At 32.8% G+C, this 16,735-nt stretch overlaps 1 protein-coding gene across 4 annotated transcripts in view; it reads left to right on the top strand.

Annotated features, from left to right (window-relative positions):
- ADAM2 (ADAM metallopeptidase domain 2) overlaps positions 1-16,735 on the top strand; it is a 133,724-nt gene that overhangs the window by 13,067 nt on the left and 103,922 nt on the right. For all 4 annotated transcript variants that reach the window (XR_002804447.2, XR_011433254.1, XM_005606295.4 and 1 more), the window contains exons 4-6: positions 4,303-4,381; positions 10,556-10,632; positions 11,044-11,212. Coding sequence is in view for 2 of the 4 variants with exons in the window: in XM_005606295.4 (XP_005606352.1) it covers positions 4,303-4,381; positions 10,556-10,632; positions 11,044-11,212 (325 nt within the window). In the remaining 2 variants the exon portion in view is untranslated. The remainder of the gene's footprint in view (positions 1-4,302; positions 4,382-10,555; positions 10,633-11,043; positions 11,213-16,735) is intronic.

Below are 16,735 nucleotides of genomic sequence, written 5' to 3'. Positions count from 1 at the left end.
TTATGTATAATTACAGTTATGATTGTTCTGTGCAGAAATTACACTGGGTTGTATAATTAAAAGGACTCAAAAATATTTATTACATAACAATACAGATTTATTTCAGAAAGGATATAATGCAACAGTAGGAAGAAGAAAGCACAAGGCAAGATTAGGGAGTTCTCATAGTTGCACAGAGGGCCTTCATTCTCAGGAAACCCATGGCTTGAGTTAACTGATGGGTCTTTTCTATCCTACTGGTCACAGACACAAAACTAGTTAAAAAAATATATAGAATTAATCTATATTTTTAAATAGCAATATAAACAGACTGATTCAGACCTTTAGGGGAGTTTTTTTATGCTAAACAGAATATTATAAATCACTATTTAGTCGATTTTATTTCTATCTTGGCCAATGGTCAGTCCCATGGTTCCAAGCATCCCAGGAGATAATCACAGGTCTGTCACAGAGCAGCTGCAAGTCAACCCTATGGTTATAGCTTATAATTACAACTTATAATAGTCTCTTCTCAGGTTATCTTTTCACTTTCTATCCCTGGAGAATGACTTGAAGAGTACCCCATCTTTTCCTGGTTTCTGAAATGTTGAATGTTGGGTAATACTCACTTGTAAAAATAACTCCACCTGGAATTCCCTTGTTTAGAAACTTTTTTGACCATCAATTTAATTTCTCGAAAAGTTTTATGATTGTGCAAGTTTTCTACTTCTTGAGTCTGTTTTTATACATAACATTTTTCTAGATATTCCTCCATTTAATTTAACACTTTGATTTATGGTATATATCTGTTCACACTATCCTCTTATTTTTTCAAAGACTGGTCTTTCTGAGGTCTTTCACCCTCTTGTATTCTAATACTAGTTATTTCATTCTCTTTTCTTTTTTCTTTGACAAATCTCAGCATAACTTTGTCAGTTTAATAACCTTTTCCATGAACTCATTTTTGTTTTGTTGATCATCTGCATTGTATGATTTTTGTATTATTGCTTTGCTTCTATTTCTTTGTGTTTATTTTGATCTTTGTTTATAACTTAAATTCTAAGTTGACTACCCATCAATCATTATTATTTTCTAGTTTAAGAATTAACTCTAACTTTTTTCTCTAAATACTTTTGATATGTAGAATTTTCTCTACTACTAGAAAATATTTTCTAGTTTATATTGTGTTTCTTCTTTGCCCCATGAATTATTTCATTGTATCTCTTAGTATCAATGCATGTGGCCCCTTTCTAGTTATTATTTTAATAATTTTTTGATCACAGAATGTTCTCTGATTTCAATCCTTTAAAATTTGTTGGGACTTACCTTGTGATATAATATATATTCAGTTTTTGTAAATGTTCTATGTGTACAATAAAATGGCATGTATTCTGCAATTACTTACTACAATGGTCTTTTTAAATAATAACAAAATATTTCCATATTCAAACTGATTTTTTCATTTATTCTATTATTTGGTAATATGTACCTATATGAAAATCTTCCACAATGATTTTAAAATTGATGTTTCCTTGGATTCTGTAAATTTTGAATTATATATTTTGAGATTATAAAAATGTAAAATAAAATTTTTAAATAGTTTATCGTTCTAGTCAATAAAATTTTGACATTATGAAGTGACTATTTTCTAGTAGCATTTTGTCGTTTTAATTTATCTGATGTATACATAGTTACATTAAATTTCTTTTGTTTAGTATTTGCACACTATACTTTTCCTGTTATTCCTTTTCAATTTTTTTATCCAGTCTGGATTTATTGAGTCTGAAATTTTTTCTTTTAATCAGTCCAAATTATGATTTTTACTTTATAGTTATTCTTTTCATATTTTAAAAGAAATCTTTGTCTACCTACCATCCTCAATCCAAGCTATCATTTTCTTCTTATGTTTTTTATTGTTTTTACTTTCATATTGAGCTCTAGGATTCATCCAGAATTGACGTTCTTGTATTTTGTGAGCATAGGTGTCAGTATTCAATTATATTTTTCATATTAGCATCCAAGGCATGCAGCACATGCTATTGAAAAAAAAAAGAAACTTTTCCTCACTGAACTGTAATGTCATCTTTGTCAAAAATCAAATGACTGCTTATGAAGGGATCTCTTTCTGGAGTCTTTTTTCTGTTAGTTTACATGTTTATTCTTGAGCCCTTTTCATCTATAGCAATAGCGCTCAGTGTTAATTACTATGATCTTAGCAGAGACCTGGAGGCCCAGCCTCGTTCTACAGTTTGAGATGTCTTTGACTTATTTAATCCTTTGATTATTTTATAATTTTTGAAATAGTTTTATTATTCTTTTCTTTTTTACCTTTTATATTCCTTTTTTCTTTAGTTTTCTCCATTTTAATGAATCTGTTATTTCATATTACATCATTTTTCCCTCAAATTCTTTGTTAAACATTCTTTTAGGAGTTTCTCTAGATTTACATGTTAACCCCTAGGTTGTTGACTCTAATATATATTATTATTTTTACCAGTTACGCTTTTTAGTTAGATCATTAAAACTTTTAGTTCCACTTACATTTGTGTACTTTTTCATTATTTTTTTCAAACATCATAATCCTGCATACTTTTAAATTCTAATGAGATGTTACTACTAATTTTTGTACAGTCATTATTTCTTTATATTTCACCATAAATTTACCCATTTTACTGCTCTTCATGTTTTTCTACATTTCTATTTTCATCTGCAGTTAATTTCTATGTGTCTCAGAAGTTCTTTAAATTTCTATTGTAGGTCTGCTTATTTTTAATTATATTTGCTCGTGTTCATTGTTAAATATTTACTCAGCCTTATTCTTAAAAACTTTTTTATGAGAATAAATTCTAGGATAACTTTTTAAAAATAACTTTAGGTCTTTAAAATTATCATTCCATTTTCTTCTGGCTTTCTTCATTTTTATTGACAAGGTAGCTGTTGGTCTTATTGCTCTTTCTTTGAAGATAACACCTTTTCTTTTTCCTATTGATATCTTGAAGATTTTATTTTGGTTTTAGTGAGTCTTTTGAAAAATATTTGGGTGTGATTTTTCTTTGCTTGTATAGTGCTTGAATTACGTAAAGCTTATTGATTCTGTATCATCCGTTTTAAAAATATATTTGCTACTATTTTCAGAGATTTTAAGTTTAGCTCCTTGGTTGCTCTGCACAAAGTCAAAATTTGGCAAATGATTTTACAAGGAGAAGAGCTATGTATTTGATTCACTCAAATGTTTAGCATCTTCATCCCAGGCCTGCATGACCACCAAAAGTTATACTTATTTTTAGGCTTCTGAGTAGAGGCTTTCTCCTTGGGCCAAACATAGATATTTGGTTTGTTTCTTCACCAAAAAACAGTACCTGCATGTCACCAGCTAAATCTCCTTATTGGACTTTCAACTTAGAATTTATGTGTTCCCTGGATCCCTACCTCCTGTGGATAATTTTCTTTTTTGTGACAACAAGAATACAAAAAATTTTACTCTGCTTGTCAGTGGTTTGTCTCATTGACCTTTTGCTTCAACAAATCCAGGCTGACATTGCAATCACAAATCTTTATATTATACTTATTGGGAAAGCGAAAATGGGATACCTACACCCACCCTTTCTCTCTATAGAGAGCCTTTTAAGCCTATTTATGCCATATTTACAAATAATATATTTTAATATGAGATCTCCATCTAATCTGTTGAATTCATGCTCTATTAGTTCAATATTTATTGACCATTTGTTATTTTCAAAATATTCTTCTAAGTGCTTGAGATGGATTAGTAAACAAAATGGATACAAATCTCTGAGTTTATATTGTGATCTGATGCAGCTAATAATGATATAATAAATGGATTAGGAAGAATGTTAGAAGGTGTTAAATGCTTAAGCAAAAACATATACCAAAGTAAGAATTATCGCTTGGCAATCCTATGTGTTGATAACTGGGAAAGTGGCATATTTTTTTTAACAAACTTGTGAAGATAACCTCACTGAGAAGTTGATATATAAGCAAAGACTTGAAGTAGGTGAGACAGTGAATCTTGCTGAAGAACATCCCAGGAAGGTGCAAATATCCTGAGGCAAAAGCTTGCCTCTTGTGTTTAAAAAACAGCCAGATGGACAGTGTGACAGTAAAGTGAATGAGGAGAGTTCTGAAGACTAGGATTTTAGAGTAAAATTAGAACAAAATCCATATATTCAGAGAATTTATCTCTGTGTTTCTCTATCTCTCTACCTACCTATTTATGAAAAATATAATAAAATGAATATCTTCTCAAAAGAAAAGCTTAGGAAATAAGTTTTCCATTATACACGTTTTATCTTTATTTTACAGATCTTTTTTACCTAATACTTTTAGAGTTTATGGTTATGATCGTACAGGAAGTATGAAACCTCTTGAAGAACAAATTCAGGTATGATTTTTATTGTCTATTTTACCTTTGTTATGTGAGTTTCTGTAATCCCTTTATTTAGGATCCACATGTTGCTAGAGTACAGAGGGATGGGGTTATATTTTGTTTTGGCATGAATTTAACGATTTTCTTTTGATGATGTGTCTTGAGTTATACCTGGTACACAGATGATTAACCAAACCAAATGACTGTGATGTTTTTAATTTATTTTTTCATGCTGATGTACACGTATGTGCTTATGTACTTGTGGCAACAGGGTTGAATATGTCGTGAAATACTTAAAATGAAAAAATATGACTTGAATCAAGAAAGCTAAATCTAGGAAGAAAAAAAAGAATCCAAGACTTGTCTTATTTTCGGGGATCAAATAAATGCACATGGAATTTCATGCACATTTAGGAACATATTAAATTTTCATATATTTGGAACACTCGGAGCTTCATTTAATAATGTCTGTAATTTTTTATAAAAATAATAGAGAAGTATGCACAGAATTGCAGGAATTACCCATACCTGAAATGCTATTTTTCTTTTTACCTTTGCCCTGCCCTACCAATTCCTGTTGTTTTTTTCTATTTGCATTTCTGATTTCTATGTAGTGAATCAACCAGTATGTTAAAATTAAAGCATTTTTATGGAGACTAAATTTTTAAAAGAAATAATACATATTGTGAGTTGCTTTAAATTTTACCCAACAAAGCAGGCAAATATATGTTAGTCATCTATGGAGTAGTCTATACATATATATAAATAATCCTTCGTGTCAAACAGTGTTGTGATATATACATATATATGTATATGTATATATATGTGTGTGTGTGAGAGAAAGAGATATATGCAGATATATATGTATATGAATGGGTTGTATATGTAGGTGTGTGAGTATTTGTGTGCGAGAGAGAGAGAAAGAGAGAGAGAGAGAGAGACAGAGTTAGAATCAGAGACAGACAGATATACAGGGCTACAATGTCCCACACTTGAATTTCATATAATTCTGCCATACCTAACGTGTAACTCTGCTTCCTACCTTCCAGCAGGCAACCCTGAGAGATAAATGTAAAGTTAAAAGGACAAACCAGAGAATGCTTTATTAATAACCTAAATGTAGTAAGTTGTTGAATGTTGGCATCAAATGTAATGAATATATGTGCCATATAGATAAATTATGCTCTGCAAAGCTGCATGCCTATCTCCAGTGTAGGAAAAATCAGGAAAGCTTATTAAATAAGGTCAAAACCAGGTAAATTTGATTTTCATGAATTCTACAGATGATTTTCATCCCTAAAAGTCATATTATCTTGGTAAATACAGACTTATCTACAAAAGAATAAATCAGCCAGTTAAACACAGAAAGAATTTATTCCCTGTATGTAGAGCTTACAAGTGTAGACCATTCATCATTGTCGTAGACTTTATGATCTCTCCAGGACAAGCAGAGAGATATTCATCATGAGTAAAAGCTAAAATTGCCAGGATGGCATAACAATCCAAAATGTATATGCACATAAAAATGGACCTCAAATTACAGGAGGCAGAAATTAAAGACGAAATAGATAAAATATTGCTATAATTGAAGATTTAAACATTCCTCTCTCAATGATTGATGAATGAAGTAGAAAGAAACTCAGCAAGTATGTTGGTGACTTAAGCAGATCTATCAATCAAGTCGACCTAATCAACTTTTATAAGAGATGATACACAATAACAAGAGTGTACACATTCTTTTTGAATGCAGATAGAATATTGAACAAGACATTATAAAGGAAAACAGTACAAAAGAATGGCAAGGCTAAAAATTAAAAAACTACAGAAGGAAATTGTGTAATAATAATAATAAGCCTTTTGATTCCTCCATGAAAATTTTATCCTATGTTGACCTAAAAATGATTTGTTTATCGATTTCCAACTTTTGCAGTCACTGTATTTTTAAGGTCGATATAACAGTTATTGTTCCAAAGAGTTAGAAATGTTATCAATCTGGGTAATGCAAACAATGTTTGGAAGAAAGTGGACAAAACTTGCTGGAAACGTAGAGGTATTTTACCTTAATCACATAAAGTATGATTCATAAAGTCCTATGTGGACCCACAATCAAAAAAATACAAAATAGTCCGTTATGATGATATGTCAATGAAATATGTAAAAAGAAATGAGACGCTGTTTTAGTCTGTCTAGTTAACATAAAGAAACCACACAGTAATTTAAACAGGGAAAGTTTAATATAAAGAGTTATTAACAATAACAGAGGTTAGAGTGAAAAATAAGAAGTGAAAAAAAACTCTAAAGAACATAGGAATACCAGATACAAGAAGCAGCTGGAAACCCTAGGCCTGGGCTAAGGAAGACAATCTCCTCACCCTAGAGTTGAGATCTAAATCTTGTTAAAAGGGGCACAACCATGGGTCTCTGAATAGCAGGAAATCACTGTAGTGCTGTACCAACAGATCTTACTGTAAAATTTTTCTTTAGAACTTTCTGGAAATCTGCCCTTTGCAGTAGCCAGGAAATCTGTTCACAAGGAATTATTTTACCAAAGCCACTCTGCTATGAAAGGAGAGGGGCCTGGATGATGGAAGGAAATACTGGCTGATGAGTGATAGTGGCCACCACACTGAAGAATCTGGGTACTGGAGAATCTCTAAGCACTGAGGGATCCTGGTGTTGCTATAATCTGTTCACTCTGTAGGAGCCTACCCAGTTTGCATACTGGAACCAGAATGCAAAGCTCTATTCTCATGCTCTCCAGCAACCTTTACTGGTAAAGTTTCAGTGCCATCTGGCAAAGAAAGAAATAATTGAGGGGCCCAGATTCATTTACATAAAGCAGGCAAAAGGTCAATTTGAAGCTGAGTGGCAATACATAAATAATTGACTACTCAGCTTCCATATGCACTCTTTTATACACATTTGAACTCTGTAAAACAACAAAACCCTCCTACATTTCTATTTAACAAGATTCAACTATCTTTTTTTTTGGTGAGGAAGATTGACCCTGAGCTAACATCTGTGCCGATCTTCCTCCACTTTGTATGTGGGACACCACCACAGCATGGCTTGATGAGCAGTGTTGTAGGTCTGCACCAGGGATCCAAACCCACGAACCCTGGGTCACCAAAGCAGAACATGCAAACTCAACTACTTCACCACCAGGCCAGCCCCTCAGCTGTCTTTTTTATAAGTGAAGAAATTTTCACCCTTCCTCCAAAATGAGAAGGCACACAATCAGAAGAGTCATTGTCTTTATTGCTAGTTATATTAATTTCTCCTCAAATTCAGTCACAGTCCTACTGAATACTATGTTAACTAGAGAATGAATTGTAAAGTTATCCTCCAACAACTTGTATTTAAAGTAATAAGAAGAGGAAGGTAAAGAAGAAGAAAATGGCCAGCATATACATGTAAACAGATACATACACATTTAACAAGCAAAGAGAAAATATGCAAAGCTACTGTAGTTTCATTTCTGTAATAAACCATGATTGCTATTTATGGCTTCTTTTTCCCGGCACCTATTCCCCATTTCAGTTGCTTTCAGCAGGAACCTCAGCTTGTTAAAGATATTTACCTAGCAGAATGGTGCAAATCTTTATTCCGAAAGAGTCTGCATCCTTAATCATACTTTGTTTTGGTTGCTGTCATAATCAACTGGGTTCAAAACGTAGCCTTTCTTGTCTCCATTGGTAAAAGCAAATGCTTTCCCTTTGACATTCAGAGTTAGTCATTCTAGCCACTAGATTAGCCTGTTTGTTCAGTGGCATAAGGAGCTCAAAATATCCAGCTGGAAGTTTCATCTTCCAAATTAGTGAAACTGTTATTATGTCCCCGGTGGATGAATTCCCCAATGGGTACTAGGAGCTAAAGGTTACTGGTATGTAAAGCGAAAATTCTACAAGAGTTATCAGGTATAATGGTGAGAGGAGACACTCTTATTTCTGTCAGGAAATTGTTGACACCCTAATTGCTGTCAGGAAACCATGCCATGTAATGGTCTCTGATTCAAACATAAGACCAGCCTTTCAGACTAATGTCTCCCAACTGGCGTGGTAAATGCATTTTCAGTAACCTAGTCTATCTTTCAATTAGGCCAAGTGCTTCCAGATGATGTTAGAGTATATGGTAAGACGTTAATTTCAGGTACATAAACCCATTGCTGCACTTCATTTGCTGGGAAATAAGTTTCTGTATCAGACACAATGCTGTGCAGACTGCCACGACAGTAAACAAGGCATTCTATGAGTCCATGAGTGCTGGTGGGGGAAGAAGCGCTATTGATAAGGAACGCAGTTTGTATATGTTTTAGGAATTTGTCCATTTATCTACATTATCTAATGTGTTGTCATACAATTATTCTGAGTATTCTCTCATACTCATTTTTATTTCTGTAAGGTTGGTAGTAATATCCTGCTTTAATTTCCAATTTTAGTAATGTGAGTCTTCTCTTTTTTTCTTATTCAATCTAGCTAAAAGTTTGTCAGTTTTGTTTATCATTTCAAAGAGCCAGTTTTTGGTTTCATTGATTTATTCTATTCTTTATCTATTATTTATTTTATTTCACTCTAATCTTTATTATTTCCTTTCTTCTGCTTGACTTAGGTTTAGTTTGTTTTTTTTCCAGTGGATGGTTAGGATATTTATTTGAGATCTTTTTTCTTTCTTAATATATGAATTTATCCATATAAAATTTATCTCTAAGTACCACTTTAGCTGCATCCCATTAGTTTTAGTGTGGTATGGCTTCATTTTCATTTATCATATTTTCTGTTTTTGAATTTTATTTCTTCTTTGACCCACAAGTTATTTAGGGATGTGATGTTTAATTTCCACGTATTTGTGAGTTTCTCTAAATTTTTCTGTTATTTCTAATTTTACACATTATTATCACAAAACATGTTTTATTATTTGTATACTTTTAAATGAATTGAAGCTTTTTTATGGCTTAGCCTGTGGTCTATCCTGGAAAATGTTCCATGTGCACATAGGAAGAATGTTTATTGTGTTGTTATTTGGTGGAATGTTTTATAGATATCTGTCTGCTAGGTTTAGTTGGTTTATGGTGTTTTCAAGTCTTGTATTTCCTTGCTGCCTAGTTGTTCTACCCATTATTGAAAGTGAGAAAGAGAGGAAAAAATTCTTCAATTATGATGTTGAATTGTCTATCTCTCCCTTCACTTCTACCTATTTTTGGTACGTACATTTTGATGCTCTCATTTGGTGCATCTATGTTTACAATTGTTATATCTTCCAGATCAGTCGAACCTTTTATTATTATAGAACACTGCTTTTTATTTCTAGTAATGATTTTTTCTTTTGAAATTTCTTTTGTCTATTATTAGTATAGTCATTCCAATTTGCCTCTGGTTGCTATTTGCAAGATACATCTTTGTTCATCCTTTTGCTTTTAGTCTATTTGTGTCTTTGAATTCAAAGCATGATACTTATTGACAGTTTATAGTTGTGTCTTGTTTTTTACTTTGTCTGACAATGTCTGCCTTTTATTGGATTGTGTTGAACTCAATCACATTTAATGCTATTATCGATATAGTTTTATTTATATCTGCTTTTTTATTTTTTATTTTTGAAATATTAGCTACCTTGTGCTGCCATGCCTCTGAGAGTGCCCTCAGATGAAAACCAGTGTGAATGCAAATCTCAATAAATGCAGTTTTCTTTTTTCTGGTGTTGATTCTCTTCTCGCACCTTTTCCTGCCTGCCTTTGTAGTTGGAGTTTAAAAATTATTTTTCCAGAGTTTACACTTCTTATCAATGAGAGAGTTAATTCAAGGCGAGCTACTCTGCCATCACACGCAAGTAATTTAAAAAAAAATTCTCTTTTGGATTCTTTTTTTTTTTTTTTATCTCTACCTTGAAAAATTGTCAGGAAAGTATGAAAAAATAAGTTTTTGATGATTTTTACCTTGGTCCTAATGACTGAGAATGTCATGTTTAATTTGTAACAGGAGAAAAATATGGATGTGTACCTATTCTTTTTGAATCTGTGGGGAAAAGTTTGGATAATTGAACCAAATGCTCACCTAATAATCTTATAAATCTATTTTGAAAACAAAGAATGTTTGACACATACACACAAATAAACATATTGTTTAAATATTTGAAAACTGTACCTTTAACGTGAATTATTCTAATAGAAGTGTGTATTTTATCTTTATTTTTCAGAATTTTTGCTACTACCAAGGGCATATTGAAGGTTATCCAAATTCTATGGTGATTGTTAGCACATGTACTGGACTCAGGTTGTGATATATAATTTTTTCATTACAAAATAAAATATTTTTTTAGAAATAATTTTTAAATTTTTAAAAGTATATTCAGGGGTCCTAAAGTACAAGGTATGACTTATTATGGGAAACTATCATTGGAAAAGCATATGGAAATTCTTGTAATGTCTCTTACCCTTATCCTGAATGAAGATTTTTGATAGATTTGGATACTATGAAATATTAATAGCTAAGTGAATACCAATACCATTACTATTCTGTGCCACTCAGTAAGTTTGTGCATAATCAGTAACTTTTTCCTACTTTACCACCTAAGACTAAGACTGAAAATAGTTTGCATACTATTAAAAAAAACTGATTAAGTAGCATTTTGTTGACTTAAACATGCATTATTTTATTTATTCACTTATTTTTTGGCATTCATAGGGGTTTACTACAGTTTGAAAATGTAAGTTATGGAATTGAGCCCTTGGAGCCTTCAATTGGCTTTGAACATGTGATTTACCCAGTAAAACATAAGAATGCACGTGTTTCTTTGTATACCGAGGACAGTATTGAGTCAAGAGAAGTGACCTATAAAATACAAAGTATAGAGGTAGGTGATTAATTGAGTAAACTATATGTTATTACTATGCAGCAATATATTTTTTGATAAACAAACTATTTACATTAATGTATATTATAGATAGATAAATGCACCAGAAACTTCATAACTTACCTTGCAAGCCTTAAAACTAGTCATTCAGTTTTCTACAATTCCGAATTGGCATTTTCCACTGTTAGTGGCATTTTTTCCAGTGATCTAGACCTTTATTGTTTGCAGATGCACTTCTTTCTCCATATACATCATCCCAAAATTTTGATATAGTAATCACAAAGGCCATTCACATAAATATTGAAGATATGTTTAGGGTCGTGAGGAGAATCACCAGTGTCTTTTAAGGCAACTTCCTCAGAGGAGGCCATTACATTTTCCTCAAGAAATGTAGGGTTAATCTCCTTATACCAGGATGGAGAGGCTGCTGCTACTGGCAAAGACAACTCATCAAAACTTAGGGGTTCAATGACCCTAGCTTCATCAGTCTTCCCAAATATCTTCATTCCAATTTTTGGGATCTCATTCCTTCCTCATTAATGCCCTGAATTTAACAGTAGACACTCTGTGAGGTTGGTAATTCTTCCACTCACAGAATGAGACTTTTGGTTTGTTTTTCAGCAATCTCAGTTTTGCAGCTACAGTAGTTAAGAGTCTCTTTCAGGGCAGATATTTTTCCAGAGAAACAGAACCAACAAGATATATGTATATATAATATGTGTGTGTTGTATGTATTTATATATCTGTTCACACACACACAAATGTGGAGAAAGAGAGAAAATCCTAAGGGTAGATTGGCAGTCTGGAGACCTAGGGAAGAGTTACGTTCAAGTCCAAAGGTAGTCTGGTGGCAGAATTCCTTATTGTTTAGGAGGTAGTCTTTGTTCTAATAAGGCCTGCAACTGATTAGATGAGATCCCTCCATAATATTAAGTGCAATCTGCTTTACTCAATGTCCACCAACCTAAATGTTTATGTTATCCAAAAATCACCATCACAGAAACACTCAGAATAATATTTGACCAAAAATCTTGGTATTGTGGCCCAGTCAAGTGACAGATACAATTAACCATCACACCAGGGTTACAAAATTTATTCCTATATTTCTTTTAAGAGTTTTATTGTTTAATCTCTTTCATTTTAATATAAGATCCAATTTAAGTTAATTTTTGTATGGAGTGAGATAGGGTTCTAAATTAATCATTTTTACTTGGATATCTATTTTCCCAACAGACTTTGTTGAAAAGTCTATTCTTTGTTCCACTGAATTTTCATGGCCTTTTTTTTTTTTTTTAATGTTATGATAGATTACAACCTTGTGAGATTTCAGTTGTACATTTTTGTTAGTCATGTTGTGGGTACACCACTTCCCCCTTTGTGCCCTCCCCCCACCCCCCCTTTTCCCTGGTAACCACCGATCAGATCTCCTTATCAATATACTAACTTCCACCTATGAGTGGAGTCATATAGAGTTCGTCTTTCTCTGACTGGTTTATTTCGCTTAACATAATACCCTCGAGGTCCATCCACGTTGCTGTGAATGGGCCAATTTTGTCTTTTTTTATGGCTGAGTAGTATTCCATTGTGTATATATACCACATCTTCTTTATCCAATCATCAGTTTCTGGGCATGTAGGTTGGTTCCACGTCTTGGCTATTGTAAATAATGCTGCGATGAACATAGGGGTGCAAGGGAGTCTTGGGATTTCTGATTTCAGGTTCTTAGGATAGATACCCAGTAATGGGATGGCTGGGTCATAGGGTATTTCTATTTTTAACTTTTTGAGAAATCTCCATACTGTTTTCCATAGCGGCTGTACCAGTTTGCATTCCCACCAACAGTATATGAGGGTTCCTTTTTCTCCACAACCTCTCCAACATTTGTCGCTCTTGGTTTTGGATGTTTTTGCCAATCTAACGGGTGTAAGGTGAGATCTTAGTGTAGTTTTGATTTGCATTTCCCTGATGATTAGTGATGATGAACATCTTTTCATGTGTCTATTGGTCATATTCATATCTTCTTTTGAGAAATGTCTGTTCATGTCCTCTGCCCATTTTTTGATCGGGTTGTTTGTTTTTTTGTTGTTAAGCAGTGTGAGTTCTTTGTATATTATGGAGATTAACCCTTTGTCAGATAAGTGGCTTGTAAATATTTTTTCCCAATTAGTGAGCTGTTTTTTGTTTCAATCCTGTTTTCCCTTGCCTTGAAGAAGCTCTTTAGTCTGATGAAGTCCCATTTGTTTATTCTTTCTATTGTTTCCCTCAACTGAGGAGTTATAGTGTCCTAAAAGATTCTTTTGAAACTGATGTCAAAGAGTGTACTGCCTATATTCTCTTCCAGAAGACTTATTGTTTCAGGCCTAATCTTTAGGTCTTTGATCCATTTGAATTTATTTTGGTGTGTGGTGAAAAAGAATGGTCAACTTTCAATCTTTTGCATGTGGCTGTCCAGTTTTCCCAGCACCATTTGTTGAAGAGACTTTCTTTTCTCCATTGTAGGCCCTCTGCTCCTTTGTCGAAGATTAGCTGTCCATAGATGTGTGGTTTTATCTCTGGGCTTTCAATTCTGTTCCATTGATCTGTGGACCTGTTTTTGTACCATTCATGGCCTTTTTTTTGAAAGGTCATTTGACCAAAAAAGTTAGGGATTATTTCTGCACTTCCAATTATATTTCATTGATTTTTATGTCACTTCTTATGCCAGAATCACACTTTTTTTTTTACTACTATACCTTTTCTTTTTTTTTTTTTCAAAGATTTTATTTTTCCTTTTTTTCCCCAAGACCCCCCAGGTACATAGTTACATATTTTTAGTTGTGGGTCCTTCTAGCTGTGGCATGTGGGATGCCGCCTCAGGGTGGCTTGATGAGTGGTGCTATGTCCATGCCCAGGATCCGAACCAGCGAAACCCTGGGCGACCTAAGCAGAGCGCGAACTTAACTGCTTGGCCACTGGGCCAGCCCCATCACCATACCTTTGATGTAAGTTTTGGAATTAGTAAGTGTACATTCCTCAATAATGTTCTTTTTCAAGATTGTTTTGGCTATTTTGGTACTATGCATTTCCAAATGAATTTTAAAATTCATTTATTCTCAATTCTCTTAAAAAGTCAGCTGGAATTGTGTTGATTCAGTACATTAATCTGGGGAATATTACCATTTAATAATATTAACTCTTCCTATCCATGAACATTGAATAGCTTTTTGTTTTTAGGTCTTCTTTAATTTCTTTCTGCAATGTTTTGCATAGTTCAGTCTTTAATTCATCAACACAACTTCTTTTGTTAAATTTATTTTTACAAATTTTATTATTTAAATGCTATTGCACATATAATTTTTATTTCAAATTTGGATTTCTCATTATTAGTATTTGGATATTATTTTTATATACTAATTTTATATTCTACTAACTTGTTGAAAATGTTTCTTAGGTTTTTATTGGATGCTGTGATTTTTCTTTGTATGAGATCACGTCATCTTAAATAAAGATAGTTTATGTTCTTTTCAATTGATAGTTTTCAATTATTTTTTATTGCCTAATTGCTCTAGTTAGCACCTCCAGTATAATGTTGAGTAACTGAAAAAGATCTAGTCTTGTGCTAATCTTAGGAGTAAAGGATTCAGTCCATCACTGTTAAGTATAATGTTAATGGTGAAATAAAATAAAATCTCCCTGGAATTTTTCTTTCTTTCTTTTTTTTTTTTTGAGGTAGATTAGCCTTGAGCTAACATCCACCACAAATCTTCCTCTTTTTCCTGTGAGGAAGACTGGCCCTGAGTTAACATCCATGCCCATCTTCCTCTCCTTTACATGTAGACACCTGCTGCAGCATGGCTTAACAAGTGGTGCATAGGTACACACTGGGATCTGAACCTGCAAACCCTGGGCTGCTGAGGCAGAACATGTGAACTTAACCACTGTGCCACTGGGCTGGCCCGAAAACCTTCCTTGGAATTTTTTGACTCACTTTACTTTCTGATAAAACGCTCCTGTTTTTCATTCTATCTCACTTTTTCTGACTTTTCCTTATACATTCACATTCTAGATATTGATATTTCCTATATTATATCTCAGTGTTTTGTTTGTCTTTTGTATTTTCCATGGCTTTATCTACTGTGATTTACACATCTCTCATTCTCATTCCTAAATTTTTCCTGAGTTATTGATCCCATATTGGACATAATGGTTGCCCAAGTTAAACAAAATACGCAAACACGCACATAATCTATCTATGTAGCTATCTATTTGTCTATCATCTATCTGTCTAATCTATCATCTTCATGTCCCTTCTCCCCGAATATTCTTACCAATGGCCTTTGACATCCTTTACATTTAACTCTTTATTTATATTGCAATTGGATCATCCAGTAGTGTTCTCTGTCTTCTCATCTAGATCCAATTCTTTAGTGTTTATTTAACCAAAGTAAACTTTCTCGTAATCAGAGTCATCTTTATAAAACACATAGTTAAGCAATTCATCTCCTCCTATGGCTACTTTATCTTACTAAATAAAATGGCTTTTGAGATCTTTTTAAACCTAACACTTGAACACCTTTCCAACATCCACATTTCCTGGCATTCTTGTATGCACACATCATAAGGTTTTATTTATTTGGCTAAAATGGACTATGCATCTTTTCTTCATAAAACCGTATTGTTTGGTAAATGAATAAATTATTATTAACTAAATATCACCAATCCCAATCTCAAAAATGAGAATGAACAAAAATTACTTCAGGAAATGTTAGGTAACAAACATGTTGGTTAAAACAAATAAACAGTTTTGAATTCCTCAACCCATTAATATATTGTTTCTCTCAATTAACTTAAATGTTTATTTTTATCCTCTAGATAAGTAGTGCCATTTCCTTGTTTGGTTGTAATTTCCTTTAATAAAAGTATGAAAATTATCATGAAACATTTGGTGCTTAATTTTGGATGGAAATGATAAGGAACCAGTTAGACCATAACAGGATTTCATCTGCATTTTTTGAGACGAATCCCCAAATTTCCAGGGTTTGGGTGAAGAAAGAATTTCAAAGTGAGGGAAAAATGGGTGACCAATCAGCCCTAAATTTGTCTTACTGACCTTTCTCAACTTTTCTTTTAAATTGCTATAACCATCACTTTTTTGATCTCTGCTAAATCCCAGATTTGTTGTTTCTTCATTAGTGCTCCTTTCATATGTTAAGGAAAACGGTTTAACTAAAATGTGACACTTTTGAACTTTCAAGGGATTAAATATCAATTTAAAACAGAAAAATGCAGACTTAAAATAAGCATAATAAACGTTTCCTCAATTTCTAAAATTTGGTCCTCCTTTTCTGCTTCTAGCTATTTGTCCAATGCTTGTAGATAGTATGCTATTTTAGTAACAAAATATTTTGAGTTATCTACACTATAGCCTTAAAGTGCTTGCAAAGACTGTCTTACAAGTTTTCCCCAATGCATTCCTCCTAGGTTACCTTCATGTAAAAATAATGATGAACATAAGCAATATTTTATTAAAAGTAGTTACAACAA

The sequence above is a fragment of the Equus caballus genome, chromosome 27, assembly GCF_041296265.1.
Source record: "Equus caballus isolate H_3958 breed thoroughbred chromosome 27, TB-T2T, whole genome shotgun sequence".
Lineage (NCBI taxonomy): Eukaryota > Metazoa > Chordata > Mammalia > Perissodactyla > Equidae > Equus > Equus caballus.
Note: the sequence above shows the minus strand (reverse complement) of the source record. Positions and strands in the feature narration are given on the sequence as shown.